The 23960-nt window shown below is 45.3% G+C and overlaps 1 protein-coding gene across 2 annotated transcripts; it reads right to left on the reverse strand.

The window, feature by feature from the left end:
- Positions 1–3081: 3081 nt before the first annotated feature.
- Positions 3082–23845, reverse strand: Tow (target of wingless). Of its 2 annotated transcripts, none has more exons than XM_076375918.1 (4): positions 23712–23845; positions 5138–5306; positions 4592–4649; positions 3082–3762 (listed from the first exon to the last, which is right to left on the reverse strand). In XM_076375918.1, the coding sequence occupies exons 1-4, from the start codon at positions 23800–23802 to the stop codon at positions 3082–3084; spliced, it is 999 nt and encodes a 332-aa protein (XP_076232033.1). In that variant the 5' UTR covers positions 23803–23845. The 2 variants fall into 2 exon arrangements, with proteins under 2 accessions (XP_076232033.1, XP_076232034.1); XM_076375919.1 differs by lacking the exon at positions 23712–23845 and adding an exon at positions 20315–20916.
- Positions 23846–23960: the final 115 nt, after the last annotated feature.

The following is a 23960-nucleotide window of genomic DNA, read 5'->3' on the forward strand; positions in this document are numbered from 1 at the left end:
TACTCTAAACTCTTCTACCGTATTCGACACTGCTCTACAATACGCAATACTACTTTCAACTCTACCATAAGTCAGTCAATATCAAGCCCAAAAGTCAAAAATTCCACCGCACGAATATGCGAATTTACAAGTGGCGCCATCTAGCGATGAAAGTCGGAACTAAAATTAGAAATTTTGTTTTTAGTTCGACACTTTCACTGCTAGATGGCGCCACTTGTCAATTCCCATTTTCGTGTGGAGCATTTTCGGAATTGACAAGTGGCACCATCTAGCAGGTCAGGGCGGAACTAAAAATAAAATTTCTAATTTCAGTTCCAAGTTTCGCCGCTAGATGGCGCCACTTGTCAGTCCCATTTCCGTGGGGAGCGTTTTCGGAATTTACAAGTGGCGCCATCTAGCGGTAAAAGTTGGAACTAAATTAAGAAATTTTATTTTTAGTTCGGCCCTGACCTGCTAGATGGCGCCACTTGTCAATTCCGAAAACGCTCCCCACGGAAATGGGACTGACAAGTGGCGCCATCTAGCGGGTCAGGGCCGAACTAAAAATATCATTTCTTATTTTAGTTCCAACTTTTACCGCTAGATGGCGCCACTTGTCAATTCCGAAAATGCTCCCCACGAAAATGGGAATTGACAAGTGGCGCCATCTAGCGGTAAAAGTTGGAACTAAATTAAGAAATTTTATTTTTAGTTCGGCCCTGACCCGCTAGATGGCGCCACTTGTCAATTCCCATTTTCGCCAGGATCATTTTCGTAATTGACAAGTGGCGCCATCTAGCGGCTCAGGGCCGAACTAAAAATATCATTTCTTATTTTAGTTCTGGCTTTCACCGCTAGATGGCGCCACTTGTCAATTCCCATTTTCGTGGGGAGCATTTTCGGAATTGACAAGTGGCGCCATCTATCGGCTCAGGGCGGAAGTAAAAATAAAATTTCTAATTTTAGTTCCAAGTACCGCCGGTAGATGGCGACACCTGTCAATTCCCATTTTTGTACGGAGCATTTTGGTCGATTTTATTATTAAATAGTTTTTGCGATGAACCTATCGGAAATGTACATTGTTTGAAAGTGTTGTGTCGTGTCGAATAATGAAAAATGGTGTAAAATATTGTAGAGTAGTGTGAAGTAGTGTGAAGTGGTGTGGAATAGAGCAGAATAGTTTTAACTAGCGTTCGGAGTACTATGGAATGGGTGAAGGAGTGTTGGGTGTAGTGTGGAGTAGTGTTACATAATATGGAACGGTGTAGATTAGTGTTGTGTGGAGCGTACAGTGGTGTGGAGTAATGTGAAATAGTTTGGAGTGGTAGTGGGAGTAGTGTAAAGATAGTGCGAGGTGGTATAGGTTGTGTGCAGTAGTGTGGTGTGGTGCATGGTAATGTGAAATAGTGTGGTGTAGTATGGGGCGATGTAGATTAGCGCGGAGCGGTGGGTAGGAATATTAGGAATAGTATAGGGAAGTTTGGAATCCACAAAATATGTTCGTACTATACCTGTAGTAGATCCTCGTAATAAAAAATTGTTTCTTAAGAAGAAAGACTCACGAAAGGTTATCATTAATTTGCAAACAAGTTTGTCAAAGTGTAAGAACATGATTAAATTCGTACGTACTGTAGAGGTTTCAGGGAAACCAAATCTTATTAGCCATGTTAAAACGGATTACATGTTATCTACTTGCTGACCGTTCCTTCCCGGATAGAAAACCGTATCCACTGATGTTGAACAAAAACTCATCAATCAGTCGTCGATCTTGTCAATGGATCTGAATATTAGAAGAAGTATTTAAAAAGCACCTTGTATCGACGTTCTTGAGACAAAGGTTTCTGATTGGACTTCTGTTTTAAAAGTGGGAGTTATAGAAGAAATATTTGTGTAGCAGTTTTCATTGGGGAGAAATTATTGATTTATTTATAAAAAAAAGAAGCTTTTCAACGGAACGAAACACATAGTAGTCAGTTTGACAGTGATGCAGTGAATTCGATCGTGTAATTCCACGATAGAGCATATTTGTAACATGAAATATAAAACTCTCATCATCATCAACTATATTATATATACCATTAACTTTGAACATGGTCAACATATATAAATATACAGTCATCACGTTAAGTTATATCCATACACAATAGTACATATACAGCGAATCTATATGCATACGGCGTTAAATAATATTCCTAAAACACATTCCATCTGTGTTCTTCTGACTCATTTTTTTTCTTGTTTTTCCATTTCGTTTCGACACTTTCGATACATACATATATATATAAATGCATACACACCTATATATGACCTGTATATATATGTATACCTCGGAATATTTCGCTAATAATACAATTATACAAAAACGCTACAGCGAAATTCGCCTTTGCGTGATGGTTCCGTAGTTTCGTTTTATTCCTTTCGCACGCTGTTGGGTTCGTTCGTTTTCTTCCTCCTATAGAAATATACACATTGACCAATATGGTGGTACATATTTAGAGACGCTCTGTCTGCTTAGAAAAAGAGAACCGAAGTAAAGAACGAACGGAAAAATATATATATGTATATAATATATATATATGTATGTATATGATATACACATCGAAAAGGGTGTTTCATTTACACGAATTACAAAGAACGGAGTATTGGTTCGACGGACAATGTCTCTCTTTCCCGCGACCCATCTTGTAGATTGCTTACGCATAGTATTATTTTGGCACTTATACAGCGAAATATTCTAGTAGACATTTTGAAATAAATTTCGAGGATCATGCGTCACTGTAGTTTCCTTTCCCGTCGAAGTTTCTTCTTTAGGCCATCACTGATGCGTTCCTCCCGCCTTACTAGCCGCTCGCAATCGAAACAAATGTACAGAAAATCTTTAGGAACATAAAGAGAAACATCCGTATTATTTTCTCCGTCCGTTGGTCAGTCTCCAGTCGCCTCGAGGGGCTCTCTCTCCTTTCGTCTCTGTTGAGGTCGCTTCGACGACGAGATCCACAGGATTCTCGCCCAGTTCTGCTCCCTCTCTCGCGCCCTCTTCGCTCTCGACCCTCCTAGAGGGTCGTTTCAGTCTTATCTGGTGGTGCACGGTCATCATCCCGGTCACGTCATCTGCGCAGCGTTGAAGCCTCGTTTCCTGGGAGTGGAGAAGTGCTGTGGGCTAGCGATCTGGTACTGTTGCACGTACGGATTGTTCCTGAGGACGTTGCCACCGGGCGAACCGGCTGAGTACTGCGAGGGGAGTATGCCAGTCTGTTGCAAGTACTGCTCGCGATAGAGCGCCTGTTGCGTCACGTACTCCCCGTTCATAGGACTGTTGGTCGTGGTGTAGTGCACCTTCACGGTCTTCGCGGACGGCTGATTCGCGTTGCACTCCTTGTAGCTGTCCTGATAACGAAACCCAGTGGGGGACGAGGAGCCAGGAGGAGTCACGTTCTTCAGGCTCTGCGTAGGGCTTTGCGTGATAGATTCCAACACGTGCCTGGGCATGCTGGGAGACGGACAGTGATGGATCTCCTGCAGACCATCCACGCGATTCGCGTTCCTCATGTAGATCGGAGCACTCTCAGGCCTACCGCCGACTATGTTCCTCATCCCTTCCCTGTCCTTCGCGCTCATATTCTGCCGCGGCGCGATCGAAATGGAGCCGCGATTCTTCGTCGTTGACGGAGATGCGTTGTTCAACTCGGTCACGCTGGCCAATTCCCATTGGCGAAGAAGGCTCGAGACCCGCTCAGCTCTGGTCTGGGTTAGGTCGTCGAGGCTCTCGTCGTAATCTGGGCCCTGAAATTAGTTTCGCTAGAGTTACTGCAGTCTACGAAAATTGGATGGTCGGTGAAGCACAGCTTGTCTACTGACAGGCTCAAAGAGTAGGCAAAGAAGAGAGATAAAAGAGAGTTTTCATGTCTGAATGGCCTATGCAATCTGTTTAACCAACATCTCTTATTCGTGTACAATGAACCGAGTTCAGGTAGCCGTAGGGACTAACACGAAGGCTGCATCCCTCACATTCTACTGTCCTACCGTGCGCTTTAATATATTCTGCAACAATGATGGTGCGCGCAAATGAAAAAACAACGAACGAGATCGCTCGAGAACGGTCAAGTACAACCGGTACGCGAAGAAACATGGAGGGTCGAGCATCTTCGACGTGAATTCAAGGCCGCCGTTGGATGCGTTCCAGTCGATCAAATACCGAGAGTAGACTCATCACGTCCCGTAGTCGATAAAAGTTGCAACCGGCCGACCGCTGCACGGATTAATATTATTATTGCAAGGTTGTCGCAAGGTCGGCGAAGCCTTAAGGGAACATCTATTTTACATGGCCTGATTCCAACGCGTTTCACCGGTGCGATGGAACCGACTGTCGGCGTAATTCGAGGCTGATCCCGATGTTTTTACAGCCAGGATGTCAGCTTGTTCACGTAATAAATCGCGTGGGAACGCGGCAACGCAGCGACTGCCGCAAGAACGTTAATAACGAGAGGAACTTTGCCGTTAATCTGATACGAATTTCATGGGAAGTATAGATGGAAGCATCGACGCGTATGATCCTGGGTAATCGAGACGATGGAAGACGAACAGATGAACGTTCTTGAAAAGGGCAACTTACATTGTCGATCTTCTCGTCGAGCATCTTGAAGAAGTCGAGCTGACTGTTGGATATCTCTCTGTAAAAATCGAAAACGAGGAGCGATCAGTTTCGTGTGTCGTAAAATAGGATCGTTTCGATCTGCTTATAACTAAGGTCTGATTACGCACGGTTCACGCGATAGAAATGCTTCGAGATCCCGATGATCAATGAAAACGCAGGGTTAAAATGAGTTTCGCTCACGAGGCACGCGTTGTTGTCGCGGTTATTTTAAAGTGGCACTATTTATTTGGCAGGTCTATTCGCAGTGGCGGTGTGGTGGATACGAATAACGCGCATTATGCAACGTGGACCATCGAATGACACTATAATTAGAAGTTTAAGCGGTGGGCAAAGTCGACGATCCTTTTTCCCTCCGACAGGGGAAAGGGACGCAGCTCGCAGCTGGACGCCTCGAGATCTCTAATTTCTGCCAAGACTCGAGCGTCGATGCAGCGTCAATTTCCAGCTCGCCCATCCTTTCCCCGGAAACAGAGAGGAAACGCATCGTCGCTGGTCGAAACTTACCGTTGTTGTAACAGAGGACCATTGCCAGGCGCGCTCGGCTTCTTCTTTGCCTGGCCCTTATCGCCCGTTCCATTCTGCTCCTCGTTTCGATTCACCTCGACCCCGTTGTTGTTCGTTTTGTTGCTCTTCGCGTTGCCGTTTCCGTTCTTTTGCTCCACGGACGCGGAACCTGCAACATAAACATCATCGAGTCATTAAATTAAGTATTCCAGGTACTGAGCAAACTTAAGCTACTCAATGATAATGATATTAGTTGATCAAACTCCAATAAAGATCTAGAAATCCTAGCGGAGCCCTGTATTGGTAGTCCTGGGAAATTGCTAGCGGTGAGATAATATGTTTGAAAAGTTCCCCTGTTCCTGGGACACTCTGCAAGAGGCCCTGCTTCGACGCTGCATCCGCGAAAAGGTCGCGAACTCTAGCGCGTTATCGCTCATAATAGGAAACGGCGGAAACGGCGGAAACGGCGGAAACGACGCCACGACGAGAAAATGTGAACTATTATTCACGGCGCGACGTGGGGCAGCGCGAGACGAAAAGAAACGCACATAAAGACATTCGCCGCGGGTGCAAGGTTCAAGATTGCACTCGTAAACACGGTTAATCTTATCGGCGAGTGGCTGACACTTTTAAGGGCCATCACACTCCGGGCCCGAGTCCAAACGGAGTATTCGATATTAAAATAGACCGACTGGCAGCTATAAATGATCGTTCGAAGAGTGAGTCGACATGATTCTGACCGCTGCTTTAGATGACACACATCTGTGGATGGAAAAGAACCTCTAAGGCGATCTGGTGCACTTGTGCGCTGTGAATGGCTACTTTACCAGGATTTGCATGACACTGAAGCCGTAGAATTCGAATGTTTCCAGCTCTTTGAATCCTTTCACGGTCTAGGCTCGCTTCTTTCCAAGTCAAATAGCCGGGGGAAAGGTCCTGTCTAGCGGCGGACAACAAAGTTGCAACCAGCGATCAGGGAAAGCTCGAGTTGAAAGCTTCTCGAGAAGCCAAATAACGTAGCAGCAGTAATAACAGGGAGATAAAGCTATCGCGCACGAGGCAAAGAACGAATCCGCTCTTTCCTGAGCAAAGAACAGACTTTCCTTCAAACAATCGAAGTCTCTGGAACAGCAACTCAATTAAGAGAGTGGATCGGCGTGATATCTGCCCGAAGAGGGTCTCGAGTGATCACTGGCTCCAATTCAACTTCGCTTTTCCGATTTTAGAGGAATTATTTCCGACAGGACGATAGATCCGTCCCTCGAGGCTTAACAGGCGCGCACACGTGGTCCATTCATTGGCACGCGAGGCGGGAGATCGCGAGGGAGGGAGGGGGAAAGGGAGAGCAAAAGGAGAATGAACTTGGATTACAATGAAACGCAAATAAACCCGACGACGACACACCGACACGTGCAGCGTTGCAAGGTGTGTGTAGGTCAGTAGGTGGGTCTGACGCGGTTCTCGTATTGTAACCTCGCGTTGCAATTACGCGGCGACGACCACGATCACGACTCGTAGACGCCTGTTCTGCGATATTACGACGCCCACGCGTCGAGCCTTACTCTCAGCATCACACTAAACGCAGCGGCAATCGCTTCGGTTCTCGCCTTTGCAGTTTCTACACCGATTTGGTCCTACGAAGCATCGAGAAATTCCTCCGAAAATTGCTCAATTTTATTCACCGTCAGCTAGGTCATTCTGACCGACAAGTGGCTAATTGCGAAGAAGAGCGACGAAGGGAGCAATTGATTGAACAATTGGAGAAAACCGAGTTGACTAGCGAGCCTTTTCCGCGATCGCGGACAGAATGGAGCTCGGTGAAACCACGGAACCGCGAAGATCGAATCCGCTTGGCCATGGAATAGGAAACCATTGGTGGGAGAAAAACCCATCGATCGCCAATTACGCGGCCCTGTGCTCCATCAATTTTATTTCCTTCTATTCAAGAACTAAAGATATGGCTCGACTGAGGAATCCTGCTTCTGCTCCTACCTTTCCAGAATTTCACAAAAATAAATTAATCCGCGAGGGTGATTTTCATTCATCCGTCTGAAACTCTCCGTGAGATCCGAGCTGGCGTTTTGCCGAAGGTCGCCGCAAATCCAGCCGACAGCACGGAATTCGGAAATTCCTTAAAACGCCTCCGTGCGTCGGAGAGGAATTTTTTTAGCACGTGTGTGAAAAGCGAAGATAAATGGACGAAATGGTTATCGAAAAAACAAACAAGAGAACAAAAGGCTAGGAAAAATATAAAATCTAGAATCAGGAAAAACATTAATAAATAGCCGTACAGTATTTTATAACGATAAGGAGCGAAAACTGTGCTAAAAGAAGTTCATTTCACAAGAAATCATCCCTCCACAGACACAGTCGTGTTCCAATCGTCACGTCCCACGCCGTACAGTGCTCTGCGTTTCTGCTATCTCGTCACGATTAATAATAGAATGTACAGTGATGATTCGAGTCAATGTCCGCGGCTGGGAATGAACTACGAGACAGATAAGAGAAAATACGAGGGTAATTTCGCTCTATTCGATCCATTTCCGATACAGAGTTCCCGATACTAACTAGGAAGAGATCGGTATCTGTGAAACACACCGAAAACCACTCATCTATCGCCTTGTCACTTTTATCGCATGGAAAAGCGTGGAGTGGCGTTATCGCGGGGTACCGTTATATTTCCCAAGTTTTGTAACTCCGACAGAAGATACTGGCATAGGGAGAACGCTATTTCGCAGGAGGACCGCGTTTGTCAACTTGAATGGGCCGCAGGCAGCTGTTCCTCGAGGGTGCGCGGTCAAAGGAGGGTAAGAGGAGCTGAAAGTCGAGGATCAAAGACTCCGAAACTCGAGCAATTTTGTAATAAGTTTTGTAACTCGAGGCTTATCGTTGTGGATTCCAGTGACCGACGTCTCTTCATTTCTGTGGACCGATAAATATGTCGAGGACACTAGCGCGACGACGTCGAGGCTCGAGGAATCTCGTCGCCGCGAACAATGAAGCTTTGTAATGGAAACTAATGACAGAACTTGACCCTTTACTGTGTCATCAAGTTCTGCCCCGAGTTCAGACTCCGCAAGAATGAAACGAAGGACTGATAAAAGTATTTGAAATGTACCAATGTGGATAAATGTGCTGTTCCAATTTTGTCGATTCATAGATTGAAAGTTACGAAAGACAAACGAGAACAATGGTAACCTGACCGGCCAGACCTATTTATGGGCTCTCGGTCTTCGTAATAAGGGTCGACTTTGCGCCGTGTTCGAGATCGAACGGGGTAATCAAAGAGCAGGCGAGCTCGTTAAAGAAGACCTGAGTTCACGGTTGCTTTGTGATTCGCTGATAAAATAAACATCGCCCTCCTGGGAACTATGTCATCGCATAGACATAGGCACGCCGTTTCCTTCAACTAACTTCATCCACATGTACGAAGGAGATAAAGATATTAGTCGTACACTTTGAAACTGACATACAGAATTTCAAATTAGATGTCAATCGAATCCCCTCCGTCGCTTTTGTCAAGCACGAAGAGCTTTGTGCCTGGTGAAAAGTACGTTGGAAAGCGTATCGAGCGAAGAGATGACGCAAGGATATTACGCAGCCACGTGCATCCTGTTCCTAAATTTCTATCGGAAGCTCGATAGCCGCAAAAGCGAACTGGGCCACGCTTCGTCTCTCTCGCTCCGCGAGAGCGACGCGAGAATTGTGCCCAATGCCCGGTCCTATACGTACATATCGCTGGGACGCTGACGACCTTATGCAGGTATATTTAAGCAGTTGCGCGCTTACGTGTTCTACAGGCCGTGTACATAAAGCGTGACGTAAAGTTATGTGCGTCAACACTCTCTTGCCCCTCGCTAAATATAGGCGATTCTGGTGCATGGGTGCGCGAGATGATAAACGTCTGTTTTCTCAAACGGAACCCGCAGTCCCCTGCTTCGGCGCCCAGGAGCGTTCTAATTTAGCGGTCGACGCCGGCCGACGCCGGCCGACGCCGGTCACCTTTGTCCTCGGTTGACACGAGACGCGTCAGAGCCTCGACTAGTCGATGAGGGAATTAAAACTGGATTTACGGCGTAAGAAGCTTTGAGGCGAGAGGAACGTAACAACATAAACGCGGACAAAGTCCGTTACCTTGAATCCCTTGCAAGACGGAGCGAGTTGACGCTGAGAAGAGAGCTTTACAGAGTTCAGATGCATAGGAGGATGAAAGTATCTGGAAGTTCGGATTAAGTGCCCCTTATGCGGAGCAATCGCTGCGCATAGAATCGATGGAGGAACGAGCACATTACGCGGAGATGGTTCTTGATTAAAAGGAAATCATGTTCGTTTTCGCAGACTCGAGGAAACGAATCGTTCAGGAAGAATTACGCAAAGCGAACAGAAGCGCGACGTATCGTGTGCTGGATCTCTGAGTACTCGATTCTGTTTAAACATTCTGGCTGGCTGAGTAGACTGATATTTTCAACCTTATGCTATTCGAAGGCATTCAAACATGAACGGTTGACGTCAAAGGAGAATATTCAACTACAAGGCGGTAGAATTTCGATGAGACACTTAAGGTTACTGAAATAGCGTATAAACGACACTCTTCCAAGAGTTACTCTGCCAAATTCATACCCTGAATGAGGACGTAGAGCTTCTAAGTGACAATGACCACTGGTAAACGACCTCGTATCGACTCGATTCGCTGGTTGAACGAGTACCAGGAACTTCACGATTCTTTTCCTCCAAGATCAGCCAGGTTTTCTTCTTTCGCAGAGAGCCTGGAGTCTCATTTCTTCCACTTTGGAGTTTCATTTCCTGCGAGGAAACTCGATATCGCGAGAAAACTTGGGTCAAACGTTGCAGATCGATCGGTAATTATTCGTCGCATCTTGAAATATTAAACAACGGAGAACATCGGTATCACGTAATTATCTTTGTTTTGAAAATTGCCTCGAAAGCGAGATTGATTGATCGAATTATCAATTTTACCTTGAAACTGACACGTAAAATTGCCGATCTTATCGGAAGAAACAAAGCTCCTACACAGTTATTCTGCGTTGTTATTTGTTTATTCGCGACTTGATCTGTGGACAAGAGTTGAAGGCGGCAAATTTCGGGACAAAATCGACGACTTCTGATATAAACGAATTACGCGGAACCACGGCGACAGCGATGATAATCGGAATATTCGTTATGGGAGTTAATCGATCAACCGGCTAATCCACCGCCGTCAGATAAGGCTAATTTTTCACGCAATGGTCTGCGACAAGAAAAAAGAGTAGCACGATAACGAATGATAACAAAGAAAGCTTTCGTATCTTCTTTTTATTTAACGATTTCACGATAAGCAGAACTCGCGCTTGATTCTTCCAACCCCTAGACACAGTTTCTGCAATGCTTAAAATACAAGAGAAATTCCTACAATATATTATACAATCAACTTTATTAATACTGTGAGAAAGATCAGGACATGAAGAATTCTTTGTACAGTTGAAATTCCAACGGTAAAAGAAACTGTACTTTTCTTGCTCGAAGATACTGTTACAGAAAATTTCGAAAATCTTTTTCTTTCTTCCTTTCGTCGATCCATAAAAGAACTTCGCTCTAACAGAATTCCCAGAAAAGCTTGTTCGCTATTCTGGAAGTGAATTCTATTGTCTGATCGAAAATAAACGAGGCATTGAGACGCGCGTCCTTATTAATGGGGGAAGAAAAAGAGAAAAAGCTACGACATCGACGTTTCCTTTCTCCGCTCGGTGGAAAACGATTAATAAGGTTAATAATACCGATGTCGCCGTTGAAAGGCATACGACACGCTTTGAGCGACTCGCTGCTGCACTATAAACCTGCACGTAACGAACGAGAGGCGTAATTAACTGCGACGCAATTAACTTGCCCCGACGGCACGAGATGTGCGCGCAGGTATTCCCGTGGCCCGAATGACCGACATATCGATGCTTTCACGAATTATTTCGCCGAAAATTGTCGAGCAAAAACGCGTCGAAAGTCGACAGAGTCCTGACAGTCGATCATGCATGAGATACGCGCCTTTTGGATGAAGAACAAATCCAGTGCACCGTATCATTCCTTCTGCAATCACGAATGTTATCAGATCTACGTTTCATATTCCCCATTTCGCAAAAACTGAATAAAATATTGGCTCAGCTGACGACACAGCTGGCGAGGAAATAATCGTTAACGTTCAAAGTGGCTGTTATCGGGCAGGTGGAATCTACTGAATCTATCTTGCGCGCGACACGAAAACGTGAAAACGTGAAAACGTGAAAACGGGAGCGTGTAGCGGCACTGCAGAGATGCAAATGGAGTCGACCCTCTGAAAACATTTGCATGAAGGAGAACTCGAGACAGTTTCGTTCCAACGAAAATACTTTTTTTTCCTGCGGTTGTGCAGCGGCTTAGAGTGTCGACCCTGTGTGGTCGAAGAGGGATGACGAATCGACACACGGTCCGGGAAAAAAGTCTGAAGCCGATGATGCTAGTCACAGACTCGACTTCGCAGAGTCGCTGGGAACGTATCGCAGCAGCCGGAAGTGTCTGCCGTCCCTGAGGAACTTTTTTTGAAAGAGCGTGCCTGTTTTGCGATCATCGTGGACGTTGACTTGCGATCATTTCCAGGGTTTTCGTTTCAGTAACTCAGGCCTTGAAAGAACCACAGCGCTTTCGTTTCCTCGCGAAGCAAAGAGGTACGAAAGTGGATGGGGAAAGGTTCTTGCTAACTTTAAGGGATCTGAGTTTCTGGTTCAGGAAGATGACACGCTTAATAGAGAATAATTTATAACTTTTTCTGCTCGAGAAATTGAGATAAAGGTAGTCCCATGTGAGTTGATAAGCTCTGGCAGAACATTAATCTTTGTCACGAAAGAAAAAGAAGTCGACTGAAAAGGAGAGCACGCTTTCGACCCAAATACCGCCACGGGAACTTCGACCCCGAGGAGCAGCACGCAAAGGAGAAAAATAATCGAGCAAAGAGCTGACGAAACTGTGACGGGATATTGAAAATATTTGATTTTTCGAAATCTAGCTCTGCTCCACGTTTCAAACTCAAAGCGTAATTCCACCACAGATATTCCCTCTCACCCTCCCGTAAATTTTTGTCACCGCGTCAATTTATCCTCTCTACACACCGTACGCACGGAATAGCGGTAAATACTCGTCCAGATCGATTCGATAAATATTTGAAGGCATCCGATACGGCTCACTTATATCCGGAGATGAACGCGAAACAGCTGTTCGCGTTTGCCGAGGAAAATAGCCTGAGCTGAGTCGTGAACCCGACCAAATAAAATTCTCCGCGTAGAAGCCTAGGTGGCTGATATTCAAATTGAAATTGATCGATCTCTTACTTGGATGGAATCTCAGCCCGCGATATCGGCGACGTCGCCTTCGCGTCCAATACAGAATAATTGAATTTACAGAAAGAGGGAGGAAAAAAGGGGAAACGACGCAAAGGGACGACGAAGTTAATTTCATTTCCCTCAGGGTTATGCAGATTCTTCGACGTCGGGTCAGGCCAATATACTCGGAATATATTTCCGCTGGGATAAAAGCTTCCGCTCGAGCACGCAGAGCTATTGGCCGATGCATTATTCACGAGCTTGTGTGGGCATCTCGCGCTATAATTCGACGAGTTCGAGACCCGCGCTTAATAGATTCATATTGTGCGTGTGCCCGAAGTGCGTCCCGGCAATATATTCCCTAAATGGAATTCCGTTCAGGGCGATGCAGCGCGATGCAGCGCGATGCAGCGCGATGCAGCCGCGAATTTATGCGTCTAGACTTCCGCCTTGTTCCAGCCCAATTCTGCCCTTCGTTCGCTGCCGCCCCATCAGTCACGCTTTGGCTACTAACATGGAAACGAAAGATCCGTTCTATAAATACGCGAGACCCGAGTGGAATATCAAATTGTCGTTACGGAATACGAAGAAACAGGAAGGACTTCCTCGTGTCGATGACGAACCGCCAGACCACGGCTACGTATTCCCTATGAATATTCTATCGCCGGCAATTCGAGAATCGAGGACCTATATTTAACTGCAATCGCGACTCATTAAGCCGTCGCACGTGCTCGTAACAGGTCAGGCGGCTCTTTCGATCCGCGAGTATCTGTAACGCGGAATTCCAATAATAATGCTTGGCGAATACGCGATTGCTCAACCTCGCCTCGAGCACCGTAACGCGCCGGTTGATACGACGAATGCTAATTCCTCGACTGATCGAGACGCATAGTCAAGTGACGGAGAATGTTCCTTCATTAACTGAAATGCGGAAAAATATTTTGTTTACGACGGAAATTTTGCCGCTGGACAATGCAGAAGTACAAAAGGAATAAGAAAAGATAATGATCTGGTCAGTTTCCTTGTGTCAAACAGAAGGTTGGAGGACGGTCCACTATTTCACTGTTGGCGCAAAACCAAGTGGCTTAAAGCCTTCTCGCTGATGATGAATCATGACTTGCTCATTTTTAAGCGTAGTAGGCGGAGCAAAAAGTTGTTAAATGACTTTGTTCCAACTACACTTTGCAGCAAAATTAAAGGGTCACTAATTTGGAGCCAAAAACATATCCATGTTTGAGCTGCTACCACTTTCGAAATAAAAATCGTAGGAAGGTGATCTTGGTCTCCTTTTGCAGTGCAAAGACACTACGATAATCCCACTGAATTGAACTTGGTCGGAAAAAATCTTTTATTCCACGACGCGGCGAGAGAGAGAGGATGGTATTTACCCGAATGTTTTACAACTTCAGACAACTATCAGGAACTTGAGAAATTTTTTTCCCGCCTTCTCTTGACAGGAAATTGAAGCTTGAACCCTCCCCTATCGAATGAGACCTCGGCGAGCTCTCCGCGATTTTTTTTCGCCGAGATATGGCGCTCAGAATGAAAAGTGAGCCTCCAGCCTCGAAATCGCACAGTGTTCTAGGGCCTGAAAAAGTAGTCAATCTTTGAGCTGCTGTAGCTTTGTCAAAAAAAATCGCAGGGGAGTGAGCCTGGTCTCATTCTAAGGGGTAAAGCCTCTACTATAACGTCCCTGAGTTGAACTTGTTCGGTAAAATTTCTTGACTTCGCGACCCGCCGAGAAAGAGAGGGTGGTTTTTCACCGAAAGTTTCCCAACTTCAGTCGTCTGTCAGGAATTTGGTAAACTTTTTTCGCGACTTCTTCTTCGGGAAGATTGAAGTCTGAACCCTCCCCTATCGAACGAGACCTTGGCGAGCACTCTCTGATTTTTTTTTGCCGAGATATGACGCTCTGAATGAAAAGTGAGCCCCGAGACTCAGAATCGGCCACTGCCCCAGAACCCGAAAAAGTAGTCAATCTTTGAGCTGCTGTAACTCCGTCAAAAAAAATCGCAGGGAAGTCAGCCTGGTCTCACTCTAAGGCGCAAAGCCTCTACATTGACGTCCCTGAGTTGAACTTGGTCGAAAAAATTTCTTAACCTCACGTCCCGCCGAGAAAGAGAGGGTGGTTTTTCACCGATGATTAAAAATCATTTCGCCAGTGACATTTAACCGTTCAGGTCGTCTAATGCAATGAAAGCAGAGATATAATGTTGCAAAGCATCTGGCAAGGGATACGTAACGCGCAGAATATACGAAAAAGTCGATGAAAGGAACGATCCAAGCGAGCGACTATTATTAAATGGGTCACCGATGAGGCAGCCAGAGGAGAGAGGCGTCGACAAGGCTAAGCATGCAAATGATCGATACGAAGCCGCATCTTTTGATAATCTGATTCAATAAAACCCCGCTTGAGAGGCTTATCCATCCGTGTGGAGTTCGCGGTCACAATTAGATTAGACAAGTTACCAAATGCGAATCGAACCGCTGTGCTGACTTTTCTGTCAACCCTTTCAGTTAATCTCCAACAGAACGACAAGCATTATTTTTCTCGACAACGCTTGTTCATGGGAAAAAGCTGAATAATCGACCTCGAGGTATTTTAAATACCCCCACGGTATATTCGCGACTGCTTTACAACTGATCACCGTGAAATCGTTCTCTCTGCGTCGGCAAAAAGGCCGACAAGCTTGTTTACTCGCCGCGGCTTCGTAATCCCGCGCGCCGCTGGAAATAGCAATGAAATTCGATTTTTGACGGACGCCGCGCGACCGACTCTCGATAGAAAATCGAACAGTGGGCCGCCACTAGTTGATTCACCCCGTGCACGTCTGCTGTTAATGCGTCTTGGCAGCAGACGAAGCCAAATATAGGACGGGACTTTCTATCCATTGTGACTCGACAACAGTCCCCGAGCGATCGCGCGTGTACCAGTTCCCCGATGAAATCCGCCAGAATCATTGAATCCAACACCTCTTGACGATGGAATTGAGGTAAACTAGACAACGAATCGTGAGCGGTGGTCATCTGAATGGATGGGGCCTGAGAATGGAAAAAGTCCAGGCTGAAGGTAAATGAATCCTTGGAGTTTATTCGTGAGTCAGATCAGCGGTACTCCTGTTTCAAGGTTTACAAGGTACTTAGAACACAGGCAACTCTGTATTAGAGAAGTCTTTAGAAAGCAGTTTATTGTCTCAGATTTTCGAAACAGAAATTTCTGGAAAAATTGCGCTACTGCAAAGTAGCGTATGGATTCTATTCGAGAAATTCTCAAAGCAATAAATCAATAGCGTATCGGGCAATTTTGTATGAGCAGGAACGACGATTCTGGACCATGACGAAGTAGATTAGAATGCAGCAGCTGTAGTACTCGGCTGAGGAGCTAAGAGAAACGTGCATTTGCGGCACAGGCCGTCTTTGATCCGCTTCGTTTGCATTCAATTCGAACGTGCGACTAGTTTAAGGTGAACGACACCCAGTAAAACCGCGGATCCATCGATCCTCGACACACTGCGCGACTGTGTTCTACTTGGCGGCACGAGAGAAACAGGAAACGGCTAATGCCGCGGGCTCGAGATCGATATCCCAGCGAAGGAACAATGCCCGACCTCCCCCAAACCGAAGATTCGATTTTATCTGGAGCGAAAATTGACCCCGATACCCCGTGTTTCCCTTTTTATCTTGCCGCTTGGAACTGATCTTTTTCAGGGCGACTGATAAACGATGAACTTCTTGTTCCATGCGTGAAACCACAGCTGCTCTTGATATCCCAGTTTCAGGAAACGAGGCTCAATGATAATCTACAAATAATTTAGGCTGTGTTAGTTTATTCGATATTTCTAATGATTCTATTAAAAGTTGTATCAATTTCCTTACGCTAGGGGCTGGGTTGGTACCCTTTCGACGAGGTTGCGAACGTGTTATCGTGTCACGTTTCCTCGGAATAATCACACATCTTTTCCCCGGCGACGTACAGCCGCCAGAGTCGCAGTAAGTCGACTGAAGAAACTGGTAGCGACTCCTAATCGGAGGCGCAGCGGAAGGAAACGATACGCGCGAGATTTACGGTCGAAATAGGAAAAGAGGCGCGCACACGGATATGGGCTGCGAGGGGAGAGAGGGAGGGGCTCGAATTACACCGCGGTTGTAACTGGTTTCCGTGGAAATCAATACTTGGTCGGCGATTGATAGCGATTCCAGTGCTCTGCGTCCGGCTGCCTCTGGCTGCCTCTGGCTGCCTCTCTTCTATAGAAGTAAAATAAACGAGAGGAAGGCGCGCGCGGGATGCTAGCCTCCGCTGCGAACCTCTATTAAGGCAGCGTGCAATTTCTTCGGAGAAACGTAATAGTCTAGACGAGCTGGAGGGGCCCCAGTAAAAGAGAGAAATCTCTGCCCGATTGCGAGCGAAGGGGAAACAGAAACGCTCTCCGCGTTCGGAATGAAACCCCCGAGTAATTGAAATTTATTATATACACGAGGCCCCGTCGATGACTCCGATTATCAGGCAAATTGAAATTTACCGCCCTCTTCCGCAGAGCCCTTCGTATTATTCCTTTTTTGAGAGGTGTACCCAGGAGATCTGTAAACGAAGAGTCACGATAAAATCCAATTCGTCAGACTGTACCTTAATTGACGACGTTGATAAGCGGGGTTCCTCGCGACGACGTGGAAAGTTTACAAGGATATACGACACGCTTATCGCATTTCTTACGCTCTACTCTGGTCTAAGAGAAACTTTTCTGCGACGAATATCGTCGAACTTTCCTTCGAAGTTTGATGATCGAGGAAAAAGGACGGAGGGAAACTTCTTCGAGATTTCATACGGAAGATATCGTCCCGTGGTAACACTTGTGTCAATATTTCAGCGGCAGATACGATTGAAAACAGATCTACTGTTATTGTAAGATTACATAATCAACGTTCCTCGCTTGGCTCTGCCAAAAAATGAGCAAATGGTACGAGACGAGGTCAGAGGAATTATCTAGAAGACTTCCAGAGAATGGAGCCGATGAAGAGAAAATAGAAAAAAGAAGGTTTTCGCGAGAGGAAAGCTACGCTCGGTCACGAGACCATCCGCCATGTTGAGAGGCGAGATCGCGGCAGTGAAACCACGAAAAGTGATACCGCGTAGACAGCAGATTTATTTTTCAAATCGACTACAGGTGGTCCCAAGGATTTCGCGTCCTTGGCGGGCGCCAAGGTATTCCGCCCCGTGTGGGCGTGTCTGCTAGGAAAGTTGATCGAACGGAGGCAACGAACTTTGAACCGCGTAAGTTCATGGAAACTTTGTATCGCAAAAACGTTCACGCGAGTCGTCCGATAAAAAACGAAGCAAAGATTGATATTGCTCGTGAAAGAAAACAAGTTCGACGTACGTTTATACTGAAGCATGAAATATGGGCTCTGTATGGTTGCCTTAGTAAAACAAATCGACAAAGTAGAACAAGGCTTTTCGTAAAATCGACTTAAAGACCCTGTTCATTTACACGAGGAAACTTTATTTTGCGTTAACGTCCTACACGCTTGATAAGAACCTATGTTTTTTCACCTCGTTCGCGGTGCAGCTCTAAAAAGGCGAGGCTTTTTTCGTGAAGTAAACGTGAGCTGAAAAATCAGCAATGACGTTTTTAGACAAACCGATAACGAGATAGTTAAATATTTTACGCTTTGGATCTATTGCAACACGCGAACTAACAATTAAAGTAAACTCTCAGCCTGGATGTATTATTGTAACGCGTACCGTGTTATTTCTGAACTATTAGTTGACAGAGTAAATAAATAATTATACGGTTAACGCAAGAGGATGTTAGCACCGAGTGTTTCGAAGGGTTTCCAAGAAAACTGCGTGATCCATTCTCGATCCTTTAAACACGATCGAAGCTTGAGGTTTAAGATTGTTTTTCGAACAAACGGAGAACGCGTTGCAAAGTTCCCGCGATTTTCAGTCGCAATACCATAATCGCGCAGGATAATCATGTTCAATTACACGGCACGTAACAAATGATGCATTAAACTGCCTAGGCGGGTGGTTCGCTTAGATAAGGACTCGTTTCGTCTGTAATAAAGATTTTTATTAGCCGATAAGAACGAGATATCGTCGAATATCTCGCTCGTTATCTGTACAATACGCTTTTTTTCTTACTACGCGGTTTGTTATTCCGAAAATTATGCGCAGAAAACGTGAATCCTCTTTCGCGAGAGCAACGAAATGACTGTTGAATAGTCTGACGTAGGATCTCTTCTTAAAAAGCATTACTGATATCTCTCTGGCATCGCGACTCGTTCCGCAAACACCCGCTCGTTTCACCAGTCGTCAGTTGATTAGCAAGATTAAAATGTTCTTCGCGCTTTTGCGTACGAGAACGTTTTATCTTCCACAGCATCTGGCTACCATTGACGCAGTACCACGCCTCGTTCGCTAAAGTGAACGGAAAAATGACTAACTACGATAATACGTGTTTTCCGCGACCTACAATTAGCTGCCATTCACGTGTTGCGCCTATTGTCCTGCTCTAAACCAGCAAACAAGTATCGCTAAAGCATTTAGTCGAAAGATAATCGGCGTGGAGGAAAGGTCAGCCGCAGAAACGAAACGAATAGACTGTTAACGACACCGAAACGCAAACGACCCTCGAAATAAATTGGTTATTTGCATCCCATTAACCTAACAGGTTGGTTAACGCCGCAACGCGAATTGGGTATAAAAGAAACCACTGCTAGCTGTGCTTCCCCGTGCATTTTTCTACCATCCACGACGCGTGATATCGCGTTCTATGTTTAGAAGCGAGCCTCAAACGCGTTTTTTACTCGGTTTCCAAGCTTCCACTAGTCGGGGCGTGTCTGGCGGAGAAAGTACTGGTGAAGATGCATCTATGGGAGGCGAAATAATACTTCAACTGCGCGACAGAATCAATTTTCAAACTTCTTTCACTTCGTTCAGTTTCACGATTTCATTGACTAAAATATGCTTTCGTTATCGCGAATAATTTGGTGTAGAAAGCTAAAACTAAGCAGCTCTATAAGAGCAATTCCATGAGCCTGAAGCAACGCCAGGGGCGGAGTTCTTCGCGTGTACTTTAAGATTAACCGAGCATCGATAACGGTTCGAAAGCGGCCGAAAAGCGTATCCGGATTGTTCCCGTATCTCGTTCCCAAGGCCGTCGGAAACGAGAAAGCTGACATGGCTAGAGTCACGTTTTATTCGAGGCTTCGAGGCTTCGACGCGGAAACGCGTTCTATTCCGTCAGATCGTTGTAATTGACGATTCACGATACTCCTGTTACACGGAATAGGTAGCTATTTTTACCGCAGTACGCAAACGCACCGTGTGGAACGAAGATGCGGCGATTGGTTCTCGAATGATTCGAAATTGAAAGCAGGACGCGTAGCGAAACCTAAATACGGGAAGCATTTCTACCATTTTTCCGCGGGGTTAACAAACTTGGAACAATGCAAATGCCGGATACGTGTTTCGCTGAAGCAGCCGCGTGACTCATGCTGCTACAACATGAGCACACCGTCGTCACGTCGCATTCCACAATTCTCCTCTCCGAAAGACCGAGAAACGCGAGACGAGAGGCTCGAATTAGACACAGGCCTAATTCGAGCGTAGAATTGCGCGTGGCAAACCTAGGCGTACCGAACAGCCCCGATCGCTACGTGTTTACAAATGGCGATTTCAGGGGAGAGCTAAGCTCCGCTAAGCTCCGCTAATCTACTATTGATGGAGTAGGCCGTTCGTATCAACGAAATTTTCATTGCATACAATTTTGTAAGATAATCATTTGCCGAACGCCCTGCAACGTCAATTACCAAACAATAGAAGAGAGCTTACCTTTCGCTCTGCGAGCAAAGTGCGTTATATTTTGCCTGAGCACCTTCAGCCACATCTTTGCTCCTTTTTGTTTGCTCTCGAAATCCGACGTCCTGGTGGGGACGAAGGTCTTCCGGCGAATGAAAATTCGATGCAACACAGAATCGCTTTCACTGTCACCTGTTGACGAACGGGGAGAGTTTCCCGCTAAGAATGCGCCGGATACTTAACCTCACTTTTTGCGATTTCTTTGCTCAGAGGTTCAGTTTTTGCGTAGGTGATCGATGAACCACGAGGGTTGACCGAATATAGAAGAAACTGAGATAATATGGAAGATGTGTTTCTCTGTTAACACGAACGACACACGCCGACGAAATTGCTAAGGCAGACAGGCACCGACGCTAGACTGGCGCGACCCTTTTATAGACGGCTACGATCACGTAGGCCAGCAGCCGGCTGTTCTACTACCGAGCGCGATAATATCGGCCTCGGGCCTTGGAACTTGCCTTGTTTACCAAGTAAAGACGACTCACTGACTCTGCCGCGCACACACTGTGGGAATCGAACTCGAAGACTGACGCGTACAACGTAAAGTCGACGAACGACTACGTTCGCGTGCACGACCGAGCACTTTGACCGTTTGGCGGCATTATACACGCGCTCTCGCTTAAAAGGCGGCGGCCTAGCGAACCGTACAAACCGGCAGCGAGCTGCGCGCGCCACTTTCGCGCTCGGTGGAAAACTGAAAATTGCGCGCGAAATATGATATTCCAAATTTAACGCTAGACCTGCCAGCGAAGTCAAAATTATCTGATACTTATTTTTTACCTACATTTTACTCTTCGAAAATCTTCTATGTTATCAATTTCGCAATTCTGGTACTTTCGTTAGTACGTGCTGCTGCAGACTGTGTAGTTAATAAATTCATCTTCAAGCGTAGCACACATAGACAGAAGACTACGAGAGTGTACTGTAGACTTTGTAATTCTGTAAACAACAACAAGGCTATTTTTGTGATCCTCTTATCATCACAAATGTGCAATAACTAACGATAAGATAGGAATAAACATCAGCATGTTGTGAATGTTTTTAAATGAATTATACACAATCGAGCAAATGATAGTATAACTTGAAAAATAAATTCAACATTCAGAATTAAAATGTTTTATACCGAGCTATCGTTTACAACTCCCACGCATATTTAAATCCGATTTTATTTAAAACGAATGATTTCGCAAGAAACATTCACTCCATACTTGCAATTTATTTTACCCGCGTAAAATTACTTTGTATCAGATTATACCGTATATTTTTCCACAGCGGATGGATTACTGTGAAAGCTCCAAAAAATAGTACCTTTCCGCAGGCAACGTGTTCAGCTTACTTTTATTGGAACGGCGCTATGACCTAACGAATATAATTATACTTTTCCCTGTAAACAGTGTAGATATCTGTCAGGGTTACAGCATTCACGAATGAGAATGGTGGGTGGCGCTTTACTTAACTATCATTAAAAACGCCGCTTAAGTAGCAAGATAATTAAGAATACATAATCTTGATGAGCGCGTGAATAAGACGACAGAGTTTCAAAGTACCGTAAGCGAAGCCATCGTAACGATATAAATATCAGAATTATCGCGCAAGTATATTTAGCTCGCGAGTTGAAGCCGGTAAACAACAAACCGCGATCCAACATGCGATTTCGAGGCGCGCGTCAGCTCGCAGCCAGCCTCATTATTTCTTTTCCTTTGCTTCTTTTATTTCGAGCCGGTGTCACGTATCCGTGGTCTGTAATAGCGATCATGAAAATTACCAAGGCGTTATTGACCGTCAGCGAAGAGAAAAAGAAAATATCGGTTCAAGTCACGATGTACAGGAGTTGAGAAAAAAGCCACGCGATACAGCGATTCGAGCTGACAAATGTAGGTCGCGTGACTCCATGAAATAGAAAATCCATCGCCGTTTAATCACTGTTGATAATTTATTTCTGGCGAAATTGGGACGACAAACACCGCTCGAAATAGATCGTTGTTTCGACGCTTCCACGAAGAGATATCGGATTATCGGACAGCGTAAAAATTAGGAACGCTGAAAGATACGAATCTTCTCTAACTAAATAACAAGAAAAGAAGGGAGCAAGTTTTTCGTGAACGAATGCAGAAGCGTGTCAGGCATAGATGCATCCGACGGTTATCAAAGCCAGTCGTTCTGCGAGTGATAAAAGGCAGGCAAGCCCAACTGTGAAACACAACAGGTTCCTGAATGTCAATTTACCGTTCAGAAGGTTACCAGCTCCCCTTTCGCGTGACCTAACCCGCAGAGCCTAATCCACCTGAAGCGTTGCACGTTCAAGAGAACAAAATCGATCGGCTCCTTGCACAGACGCGTGCGTACGTGTACATATCCACGCACGCACGCCTGTTGTCGTTCCAGTCAACTCTTTATTATGATTATGGCAACGAATCGTTAGATAACGATATTCGATGAACTCGCTTATCTATTAGTCCCCATCGTGACGCCGCGCCGAGCCGCGCCGAGCCGCGCCGAGCCGCGCCGTTGCCACTGATCACGTGAACGATTTTCGCGGGAGTAACCAGAAAAATTGATATGAGTAATGATTAATCGGGCGCGTGATTTTTTTAAGAGTCTGTAAGAATACAGTGAAAGATATCAATGACTCAGAATATCGAGAATGTTAAAAATGAAAATTCTTTGAATAATGAAAAATTGAGTGTACTTGTACCCGTTATCTACTACTTGCTGCACCTTACGAGAGAAAATAGGAAACTCGTATAAAAGAGAGTTATATTTAGTTTCAAAGGTAGTTATACTTTTTCTAATCTTGAACGTGAATCAGCGATTGCTATCTAATGACTCAACGATAGCATTAGATGAACGATGAACCTTCAACACTCTAAAGAAATAACGTTCAGAATACTTAAGATACGAATCTACCAAGAATATACACTGTAGTAATTGTTCACTGCATTTATCAAAACTTTGCAAATCTGTATTAGCCTAATCAGCTTGAAGAATTTTACAGACAGGCCGTTAGAGGATCGCTTAGTTGCCTTTCATCGGAAAGGAACTCTCGCCACGAGTGTCGATAGCCCAGATTGAGACGCATCTGTTTAATTAGAGTCGTCGGATCAACAATTACGCGGCAGACCTAGATTGACGAGCAACGACGTCAATTACGCGCGAACAATGCTGATCTCTCCCTCGCGCTCAGCATGCTAGGTGACCTCGACGAACCCACTGTTACATATTTACACTGGTGACGACCTAGGCTACGATTACAATGCTGTTCATAGGGATGAGATTGACCTACAGTTACTATTCGAATGTTTCGAATAATCAAGGATCACTCGGAGGATCGAGTACATTTATGCGATAACATTGAGGTGAAATCACTCACCCACAGAATCGCCGTTTTTCTTGCTGCCGTTGTTTTTGTTCTTCTTATTCTTCGGATAGATATTGCCGATCTTGCTCTGTCCACAACCCATCCTGCTCTCTTACAGTCCCGCTACTTCACTAACTTCTCTTCTCACCGATTTTTAGTGCTCTTCAGTCTCAGTAATATTTTGAAAAGAAAAAAAATATGTCGTCCCCTGGTGAAACTGTCAGAAACTGTCAGAAACTTCTTCCTGCGTAGTTATGGTTT

The sequence above is a fragment of the Calliopsis andreniformis genome, chromosome 4, assembly GCF_051401765.1.
Source record: "Calliopsis andreniformis isolate RMS-2024a chromosome 4, iyCalAndr_principal, whole genome shotgun sequence".
NCBI classification, from domain to species: Eukaryota; Metazoa; Arthropoda; class Insecta; order Hymenoptera; family Andrenidae; genus Calliopsis; species Calliopsis andreniformis.